Below are 11,632 nucleotides of genomic sequence, written 5' to 3'. Positions count from 1 at the left end.
CCCCCAGTCATCGCACGCACGCACGCTCACGCACGTACACGCACGGGCTTCCAGTGCAGCTTCTGTCACGGTTCAGCAGTCATCACGTCGTCTCTGTGCAGCTCCAAACACCAAATAAAGCTCTCAACAAGGACAAAAACAGGAATATCCACATGCGTTACGTAACTGCGTCACCATGTGAGATGACGAAGGAGGCACGCAATGACGTCGCCTGTGAAGCAGCCAATCAGAGGCCGTCCTGTGGGTTACCCGGCAGAAACAAACAACGACAGCCTTTCGACGAGTCGGAGAGCAAAGATAGTGAGTGTTTATTCGTTTTTGTGCTAAAGTAACATGTTTTACTTGGTTTTAGCTTTACATTATTGTCGTTTCTGAACCGCTGTTAGATTTCGGAGGCTGTGGTTGTTTTTTATGATGATGTCTACTGGAGATGTCCATGGCTGTCTTCGACAACTGGAAGGCCTCCTTAGAGTCCTGAAGTACCCGGGACAGGTGGACTACAGCGGGTAAACCAGCACGGTCCTCACGGCCTAATCTCAGTGTGAACTAAACTAGGGGTGTCCCAATCCGATATTAATATCGGATATTAGCAGATGTGTATAAAATACCTGAAAAAAATAACTCAGTAAAAGTACAAAAAGAGCAGGGCGATATATCGGCATTGAAGATACTGTATATCAGCTTTTCTTTTTTGGTGATAGAGAAAATTACAATATTGGATATATATATTGCTTATTTTGTTTTAAAGTGCTTGTTCTAGGAGTCACTGTTTACCCCCAAGGAAAAGATTTTCAAAAGTAACGAGGAACTTTAATTACTTTACTTAATATAATTAAGTTAATTTTCAAAAATATGATGCACAAAATATTAATCGATATACCTTTCAGCCTAATTGTTTTTTGTTTGTTTTTTTGGCATGTTGCACATTCAAAAATTAATCAATTTTGTTTTATTACATTTTTTTAACATTATGCACATTGCATCAAGCAAAAATGAAATTAAATGCAACAGTTTCTGACTTGAAGAAAATTGTTGAACATTTAAACTCATTTACTGCACTTTTTATATAATTTGAATAGAATAAAACAACTCCTGATATTAACGTATATTTGTGCTTATTCCAGCATAGTAGAAAAATAGACTATAAATGTAGCCATAGCCCCCGGGACTATCGGTACGACCGATGACGTTGCCGCACCTTTTCCAGACTTTTTCAACATAGGCGTAATGTGCCTGTTTACTCACTGTGTCAGGATGGCCGAGTGGTTTAAGACACCTGACTCAAGGATTCTTCCTTCCGCTGCTGTGGGTTTGAATCCCACTTTTGACATATTGGTTTTTTCATTTCAACATATTTAACACGGCAAATTCCATCTTTAAAAATACATATATGACAAAAAATAAACATTTTAGGGTATTTCCTGGGTTAGGGATAAACTAAAATGGTTAGCGGGGAAGCTAAATATAAATATGAGCAAAAAGACAAGTGACGGAACTTTAAGTCACCTATCACATGACCTGAACTGGCCAATGAGGGGCGCTTCGTAAGCATAGAGTGGCAGTCTATAGATACGTTTCACGTATCCATAGCCACCACCTTTTTAAAATGCGATGCAGACCGAGCATTTGCAGGTGTAAATGTGAGCTAAACCATTGAATTTAGTCCCTGAACAACAGCTGTGGAGGCAGACCATACTAGAACTATATGAAGCCTCCATCAGCATTAGCATTAGCAGCAAACACATATTTACTGACTGTGGCATCGCAAAACCTGCTGTTGCTTATTGTCCGTATTCACAGGTGCACAGCGGAGTTGGGGCGCACGCACATGTTCGGACACATGCACAGTTCACCATCACCCTGAAATGGACAGAAGTCTTCAGTATGAAAGCGAAAGTAAACAGGAGCACATTGCTTCGCTCTCGGACTCTCACTTTTAACATGCTTAGGCTGAATGAACAAAACAAGCACGCACACACACACACACACACATACACTATAACAGCAGAGGCTGCCCCTGCTTTCAGAGCCGGTAGACTGTGGACATTTGTTATCACCATTGTGTAATTTTTATGATGTAAATTGAGGGAGAAAAAGTATTATCGGCTCAAGAAAATCGGCAGTCCGTATCGGTCACTGGCTAAGGCTGATGGGGGGAAAAAAATCAGTATCGTTATCGGTCCTAGAAAATCCATATTGGTCGATCCCTACTGCTAAATGATTGATAAAACAATGCAATGGGAGCATCTACAGAAAGTTGCATCACGACAGTGACGTCATTGATCAGATCGGTGAATTAAGACATTACAGTCCATCACATTAACTGCATAAAATGCAAAATATTGGCCGATCCGATATAGCCGATCAGATCTGTGTAAAGCTTAGTTTAAATGCGAGACGCCCAACAAACAGTAGCAAGGTTTAATTTAGTTACACAGCCTGTTTGGGGGAAAATAACTTTAATCTAATTATTGTTTATTCAATTATAATCCCTTACTTTACTCGTTAATTGAGAAAAGTAATCAGATTACAGTAAAAAATCTACAGCAAGTATTATTTGCATGGTAAAGTTGAATGTGGAGGGATGGGGAGTTAAAGATGCTGGTGTCTGACATTAATCTGATCAATGAGTTCTTATTCTATCAGCTTGTTTTTGAAAATAGGATTATTATCTTTTTACGTTGTTTATTGTCAGACTTTCAAAAGGAGATCCGTCAGCGTTCCTGCCCATAGTGAGCTTCACGCTCACCTCCTTCTCCTCACCATTGGCTGAACATCTGGTAACAGCTGGATTCGAGCTCAGCGGGAAGACTGACCTCCGCTTTACAGACACTGTGTATAAGGTGAGATATTCACTAATGTTTTTTAGGGTAGGGTAGGGGGCAATGTCTGGTAATTTTCAAATTTATGGGAACATAGTCGTGTGACATATCGTTTTAAAGGTAATTCAACGTAGATTACGATTGTGTCTCGCACAATTCAATTATGGGCCCGGGGGCCCACCCCCCATTTTTAGGGTAATTTCCATTAAAGTCGTTTTGTCATTTATTTGTGAGTCAAATTTTACGACAGTTGGTGTTACCGAATCATTGACACATGCTAATCTATGAATGGGGCCAATTTTCGGTAATTTCTACATTTATTGGAACATAGTCGTGTGATATAATGTTTTAAAGGCAATTCAACGTAGATTACGATTTTACGTCGTACAATTTCATTTGTTTTACTCGGTGGAACCGAGTCATTTCACTGAATTCTCGGTAACGTGGTACGTGCTATTCGGCGCGGGCCTCGCCGTAGTTCATCAGAACTTGTTTTATCAAACAGTTTTATCTTAAAGAAAGCATCGCTGAGAGATTTGATGACTAGAGGTTTAAAGACATGTTTTCTGTTTAAGAATGTCAATAATCCCAGTGTTTATGCTCGCCTGTTGTGCTTTATTGAGTTTGTTCTTGGCCCTTCAGGTGCTTCGAGACATTTTTCACTATAAGCCCGTGCTGACTAAGCAGCAGTTCCTCCAGTGGGGTTTCTCCCAGAGAAAACTCTCCCTGGTGTGTGACATCATTAACTTAGTCCTGAAGAAACACAACCAACTAAAGAAGGTACAGCCCCTAAAAAATAACATTCCTTTTTGTGTTTAGTTCAAAGGCTTAATGATTAAATTCATATACATACAAATATCAATGTGTTAATAATAAGGCAATGTTATCATTTTATCCACTGAGAGGTTAGAAAATATCTGTACACATGGATTCAAACGTGGACAGTGCCATTAATACAATGCACAAAAGAGTTATTGCAAAATAAACCTTGATCATCAATTAGAACAGTGGATTTCAAGAGATATTTGGGGGGGGGGGGTCGCCAGATACCTTCAAGAAACTAATATATTTTTTAACAATTTTAACCAATTTTTGCATACTTTTTGTTTTTTTCTACATCAAACTTGTCATATTTTAACCTATTTTCATCACTTTTTCTTGCCATATTTTTGCTGCTTTTAATGCGTTTTTGCTACATTACTTCCATTTCTGATACTTCTCCATCAAATCTCAATGCCTTTTTTGCACATTTTAACCACTTTCTAGACATTTTCAGCACTTATAAACCCTTTCCACCACTTTTCCACCCAATGCTGACCCATTATTGTCACTTTTAACCTCTTTTCACCATATTTCATGCTTATTTTTGCCAATTTAACCACATTCACATTATGTCATGTCCATTATTTGCCAGTTTAAACTAATTGTTTCTACTACCCCTCTATTTCTGCCAATTTGAAGCCAATTTTTTACAAATTTTTTTGTCCATTTTTGCCACTCTAATTTGTAACTTTTAACCAAATTATTTCTTTGTTTTTAAAATTCTATTTTACCACCTTTTTCACCATTTTTGGTCACTTTTAACCAAGGATTTACATCTTTAAGATGACTATATACTATGGCCCAAATAAAGTCAGCAAAACGATGGTGGGCTGAAAAGGTTGAGAACCACTGAGTTACAACTTACTGTAAATTTATGAACCCTTTTGTGTTTCTGTGCAGCCTAAAGTTAGACGTTCTGCTACACGCAAGGAGGGCAGAGGAGAAGTTCCCCCCAATGAAGCTGTAAGTCTGCTATAAGCACATTGATACACGCTGCTCCATGTTGTGATGTGTGAGACAGAGTAAACTTTACGCTCAGCATTAAAGAAGTGTGTTGTAGAAGTTCTGATGGGTATTAAACACAGAGACCTTATTATTGTGTCTGATTAGTGCTCGATGATTTATTTACCAAACAATCAAAGTATTCACAGCCTTTCACTTTTTTTTAGATGTTAAATCTTGGAGTTCTTCTAAAATTAATTTGAGCATAGTTTTCTTTTTAGGAATCTATTTGAAACAGCCCATTAATGATTACAAAATTATATCCTTTAACAGAGTTTTGTACATTTTAAAAATATGTAAACATTTAAACTCGGTTTGGGACTTTAACGCATTAATTGTGATTAATTATTTACAGAAAAATAATGCAGTGAATTGCTTTTTTTTTTTTGCACTCCAAGCAGAGCGGTACCTTTCTCATTGCACAAGTTCCTGGTATACCCATAATACTGATGCACAGACCACAACACAAGAAACAGGAGAACCAGCGGAGAAGTTGTTGCTGTGCTTTATGGACATTGATTTTCCAAACACACACAAAACGACTACAGAACTGCACAAAATGACCGAAAAACATACAAGGCGACTAAAAATAGACATAAAAATAACCGTAAAATATATAACAGTAAAAATACACAAAATGACTCAGAACCCATACAAAACGACAAGAAAAATAGACAAAAGAACTCCAAAAACACACAAAACATTACCTAAATTGAAAGAAGAATGCACAAAAGGACTCCTAAAACACATAAAATTTCACATGTTCCTGGTATACCCATAATACTGATGCACAAGACCACAACACAAGAAACAGGAGAACCAGAGGAGAAGTTGTTGCTGTGCTTCATGGCGTTAATTTTAGTTTAAGTAAAAACACTGGATGGAAAACTAAAGTTTTCAAGAAAATTGTTAAAAAGAGTTTGTGGATCAGTGGAGCTCTGCTAGCCTCAGCTAGCACCTCAATGCTAAACATGTAGCAGCTAGCATCTCAATGCTAACATGTAGCAGCTAGCACCTCAATGCTAACATGTAGCATCTAGCACCTCAATGCTAACATGTAGCAGCTAGCACCTCAAGGCTAAACATGTAGCAGCTAGCACCTCAATGCTATACATGTAGCAGCTAGCACTTCAATGATAAACATGTAGCAGCTAGCACCTCAATGCTAAGCATGTAGCAGCTAGCACCTCAATGCTAAGCATGTAGCAGCTAGCACCTCAATGCTAAGCATGTAGCAGCTAGCACCCCAATGTTAACCGTGAAGAAGCTAGCACTTCAATGCGAAACTAGTAGCATCTAGCACTTCAATGCGAAACGTGTAGCATCTAGCACTTCAATGCTAAACGTGTAGCATCTAGCACCTCAATGCTAACCGTGTAGTAGCTAGCACTTCAATGTTAAACGTGTAGCAGCAAACACTTCAATGTTAAACGTGTAGCAGCTAGCACCTCAATGCTAACATGTAGCAGCTAGCACCTCAATGCTAACATGCAGCAGCTAGCACCTCAATGCTAACATGCAGCAGCTAGCACCTCAATGCTAACATGCAGCAGCTAGCACCTCAATGCTAAACATGCAGCAGCTAGCACCTCAATGCGAAACATGTAGCAGCTAGCACCTCAATGCTAACATGCAGCAGCTAGCATGTAGCAGCTAGCATGTAGCAGCTAGCATGTAGCAGCTAGCATCTCAATGCTAACATGTAGCAGCTAGCATCTCAATGCTAACATGTAGCAGCTAGCATCTCAATGCTAACATGTAGCAGCTAGCACTTCAATGCTAACATGCAGCAGCTAGCACCTCAATGCTAAACATGCAGCAGCTAGCACCTCAATGCTAAACATGCAGCAGCTATCACCTCAATGTTAACATGCAGCAGCTAGCACCTCAATGCTAACATGCAGCAGCTAGCACTTCAATGCTAACATGTAGCAGCTAGCACCTCAATGCTAACATACAGCAGCTAGCACTTCAATGCTAACATGTAGCAGCTAGCACCTCAATGCTAACATGCAGCAGCTAGCACCTCAATGCTAACATGCAGCAGCTAGCACTTCAATGCTAACATGCAGCAGCTAGCACTTCAATGCTAACATGTAGCAGGGACAATGGTCCTAGTGGAGCAGACATTGTCTCCAATCCACACTGACACTCAGACAGGGTTCAGAACCAAAATGAATAAATCCATGAGTGAAAAATGAACAAAGTCAGTGATAAATGATTGTAGTGACAGTCGACTTCTCTGTGGTAGAGGATGTGGGCGGGGCTAGAAGCGCTGCTACAGATAGCATCGTCTGACCCAACTTATCAACTGTTATGTAGAAAAACTATTTCAAACTAAATTCATCATCTTCATCAGTTGTTCTGTTTATTTCATGATATCTACAGATATTCTAATTATTTTACACTGTTCAGTTTATATTTCTCTGTTTTTATTTTAATACAAAAACACATTTATTTTAGAAAGTTTACAAAAAATCCAGAAAAGCATGAATATATCTTAGTTAAATTTAAGTTAGTGCTTTGTGAACAATCATAATATTATGTATTAATTTTACACATTATGTTAGCACTCAGTGATGGAAATAATAAACACTATTTAGTTGTTTAAGCTCGTTTATTGTGTTCATTGATATAGTAATTTACCAAAATACATTTAAATTGTAAAAATGTTTCTTCTTGTGTCAAATATTGTTATGCGATTAATTGAGATTAATTAATTATAAAGTCTCTAATTAATTAGATTTTGACTGAATTATCCTTATTTAGCATGTTTGAGTTTGTTTCTTTCAAATGTGGTGAGCTCTTTTCCTTCTGTGTTATTGCAGGTATGCATAAATCATTTAGTTGTTTCTCATATGGAAAATCTAGCCAGTCTTTCTACTTCCTCCTCTCATGAAGACGTCGTTTCCTCCACTAAAGGAAAAGCTGCCTCACGTGTGGAAGTATTTTCATCAGGTTTATATGAAAATGAAATCATCGAGTTGTCAGAGGAGGAAGAGGAAACGGAAGCTAAGGAAAATGTTTTTCCTGTGAGTTTTTAACTTATCACTTGTCAACCTTAACAAATGATAAGAATGGATCATGTGCCTTTGTGATGTGTTTTCCAGGCTTCACATCTGGAGGAGAGGCTCTCAGCTTTGGAATCGCAGGTTGAAGGTCTTACTTCAGCCCTTGGAAAGCTCAGTGATCTGGAGAAACATCTGGATGATCTAAAGAGGGAAAAGGTCGGCAGGGACTTTTAAAGGGTTTTATTTCAATGCTGAGAACCATTTCAGATTAGACTGGACACAGGAATCTGTGTACCTTTTGTTTTACTGACTTAAAACCAAAACAGAAATACAGAAAAATCAAAAACCAGATAAGCAGCTCTTTTCTGTTCTAAAATTAATCTTGTTGTTTGTGAGATATTTGGATATTTAAGGGAAACTATGGACGAGAACTTCATGCTTTAATCACCACACAGAAGGGACGCACAGGGGGGCGGACTTTTACTCCTGGACAAAAAAGGAGCAATAGGTCACATTACTGATGAACTGATGACTTGAAACATTAATAATACATAAATAAATCAAAACAAAAGTTACGTAAAACATGCACGTGATATTTGATTAAAGGAACCAAAGGTGGTGTAATGAATCTACTGGTGCTCCTCGTTTCTTGTGATCAACTTCCGTGTGTGTCGACAGCTGCCGTTAGTGGCTATAGGTATTAAAACATGCACAAAATAATTATTATACTGCCCTCAAAAAATTGTAATTGTTTTTGCAAAAGTGTCAAATGGTAAAAGTTCCAACATCTGTTGTTTCTCACAGTCGATAGTCAGTCACCAGTTTATCTGGATAGTATTTGGACCGTAACACTGTTCGGTAAAGTTGGTAGATTTTCACACATTAACACTTCCAGCATCAATAACTATTGAAACGGAACGTGATCGACACAAATTATGCCTCTTTACTGTCGGTGTGAGGTGGACAATATGATACAAGATCATTTTATCAAACGCAGCAGAGTACAAGTCCCTCTGTGTGGTGAAATTAAAACATGAAGCTCTCGTCCATAGTTTCCCTTAAATATCCAAATATCATCCATATAGAAGATTTAATTTTAAAACAAAATTTTTTCTGTATTCCTTATTTTGGTTTTAAGTCAGTAAAACAAAATAACCACACTGTTTATTTGTTATTTTGCTTTGGTTTTAAAAGAGAATAACCAAAGAATGAATGGTACACACATTCACAGGCCTTATCATTGTTGAATGATATATTTCAGACTGAAGGACAGGTCATCAGTGTATCCAGAGAGAGCTGGGAGAACCTGAACATCAGAGTTCTACTCCTGGAAACTAAACTGGAATTGAGCAGTGTGCAGGTAGAGCAGACCCTGGAAACACACACACACACACACAACACGACAGGAAGTAGATTTACAACAGGTAGAAGTAGATTTATACCAGGTAGAAGTAGATTTATAACAGGTAGAAGTAGATTTATAACAGGTAGAAGTAGATTTATACCAGGTAGAAGTAGATTTATACCAGGTAGAAGTAGATTTATACCAGGTAGAAGTAGATTTACAACAGGTAGAAGTAGATTTATACCAGGTAGAAGTAGATTTACAACAGGTAGAAGTAGATTTACAACAGGTAGAAGTAGATTTACAACAGGTAGAAGTAGATTTATACCAGGTAGAAGTAGATTTATACCAGGTAGAAGTAGATTTACAACAGGTAGAAGTAGATTTACAACAGGTAGAAGTAGATTTATACCAGGTAGAAGTAGATTTATACCAGGTAGAAGTAGATTTACAACAGGTAGAAGTAGATTTACAACAGGTAGAAGTAGATTTATACCAGGTAGAAGTAGATTTATACCAGGTAGAAGTAGATTTATACCAGGTAGAAGTAGATTTATAACAGGTAGAAGTAGATTTATACCAGGTAGAAGTAGATTTATACCAGGTAGAAGTAGATTTATACCAGATAGAAGTAGATTTATACCAGATAGAAGTAGATTTATACCAGATAGAAAAAATAATTTATCCTATTGTGTCAGTTTAAACACTGAGCTGAACAGATTATATGAAAATAAAATGTCTTTACATACATATATATTGCAGGCATTACACACTGTCATCATAAAATCAAGTGCATCAAATAATCATTGCAACACATTGTTTACGGTGCTGATCATCGGTGCATTCTCCTGTCAATGAACACATATCCTTTCACTCAGTTTTCATCACAGTTTCTAACCATATTTGTGCACTTCCAACACATAACTACTCGGCCACGGCTCGTTTCTGCTGCTAACACAAGCTGTGTTCGTTAGGCTGAGGAGAGGGAGAGGTTACACACGGCTCTTTAGCGCTGAGAGCTAACAGAAAGACTTCACTTCCCACAATGTAAACACACCTGTTATGCATCCACCTCCCACAATGCAACATTTATTTAAAGGGACAGGCCATGCCGATGAAAGAAAAAATGGCGACTCTCCATAGTTTATGTCCCAAGATATAAAATCATTCTAAAAAGTCCTTTTAATGTGTGTTTTTTTTAAATATGCACATGTTTTGTTTATTGGTAATACATTAAACACATTTTTTGTTATACACATTTTTATTACAGGTACCAATTAATGGAATCCGTGTTTTTTTTTTTTTAATGCACCAAAGATTCCATCCGTGTTTGCATGTAGCAGGTAAACGCACACATTAATTCACAACACGGTTTTATGTTTGAATCTCAGACGGAGCAGAGCCAAAGTGTGACCTGCTCGTATCCGTCCGGCTCCGTGTGCGATTCATCGAAGGTAGGATTAATCACACAAACCTTTCATTTCATCTCACTGTAAAGTAAGAATACTTGACATTTATTAAAATACTGGATATTTGAAAAGTGCTTTTATTTCACAGTAGCGACAGTATTTGGTTTTTTCACGTTGTTGTTTTTGTGCCTCAAAATTCTTCTTTATATTATAAACTGTGAAACTTTTGTGTTTATTTTAAACCTGTAAACTGATTATAATCACACGTAATCTGGTGAAATTGGTGTGAAAAGAATGTTTAATCATTTATTGATTTTAAATACAAATACATTGTTTCTTTGTTTTTTTTATGTTGCCATCATCATGTTTTGTGGCAGGTTTGATGTATCAATGGACTTTAATTTATGTGGGTTTTTTTTTGTGTACCTAATGCCACGTCATTCTCCACCTTTTTCTCACTTATTTTATTTTGTTAACAGAAGGAAACTGAAGACAGGCTGGAGAGGATTAACAACATGTATGTTCTTCTGTTGTCTTCATGAGAACTGCACATTTAGGAGCAGCTTTCCTCTAACACAACTTTGTTTGTTTGTTTTTCTTAGGCTGAAGAGCACTTCCAGTCTTTTGCAGAACACATAATCCTCACTGACACTGCAAATAATTACAATTAATTTATTACATTTGATTTCATCACGTTTTTGTTTTTTTTATTTTTATTATCAATTGTGATCTTTGTAAATGTGCTGATGCTGCTGTTTATGCTTTGTAATGAAATAGTAGGAGGGTAGTACTGATTAATAAAATCCCTAATAAGGGTTTGATTCTATACATACTGTACATCAGCTTCAGTTTCTGACTTTGATTAAAATAAATCTCTTGTGCTTTTTGTTTCCGTGTTCAATACTCAACAAGTTGAAAAAGTTGTTTAAAATTTATTTAACATCAAACGATCCAAAAATGTATTAAGCATTATTGTAACCTGTTTTACCCTGTACGATTTGGTATTATATTTATATAGTCATAATTATTTAATAAATACATATTAGTGATAAAACAATAAGGTTTCAATATTATTCTACTCTAATTAATATAGAAAACGTTATTTAATTTTGCAAATTAGGAGTGGCCAAAAACCTGCAGAAAACGTGGTAAGAAGGGTTCAAGGTGGCAATATTGGCTTTAAACTGGCAAATAATGGTCATGTTAAAATGGCAAAAATAA

General features: G+C 37.0%; 1 protein-coding gene across 1 annotated transcript; it reads left to right on the top strand.

The window, feature by feature from the left end:
- The first annotated feature begins 10 nt into the window (after positions 1-10).
- Positions 11-11,189, top strand: cep44 (centrosomal protein 44). Its single transcript, XM_028460222.1, has 11 exons — positions 11-300; positions 387-506; positions 2,696-2,843; positions 3,465-3,602; positions 4,545-4,607; positions 7,475-7,678; positions 7,757-7,873; positions 8,919-9,017; positions 10,394-10,456; positions 10,891-10,928; positions 11,014-11,189. Exons 2-11 carry the CDS (start codon positions 412-414, stop codon positions 11,048-11,050), a joined length of 1,002 nt encoding a protein of 333 aa, XP_028316023.1. The 5' UTR covers positions 11-300; positions 387-411; the 3' UTR covers positions 11,051-11,189.
- The last annotated feature ends 443 nt before the right edge of the window (positions 11,190-11,632 follow it).

This window comes from Gouania willdenowi, chromosome 1, assembly GCF_900634775.1.
Source record: "Gouania willdenowi chromosome 1, fGouWil2.1, whole genome shotgun sequence".
In the NCBI taxonomy this organism is placed as follows: domain Eukaryota; kingdom Metazoa; phylum Chordata; class Actinopteri; order Blenniiformes; family Gobiesocidae; genus Gouania; species Gouania willdenowi.
Note: the sequence above shows the minus strand (reverse complement) of the source record. Positions and strands in the feature narration are given on the sequence as shown.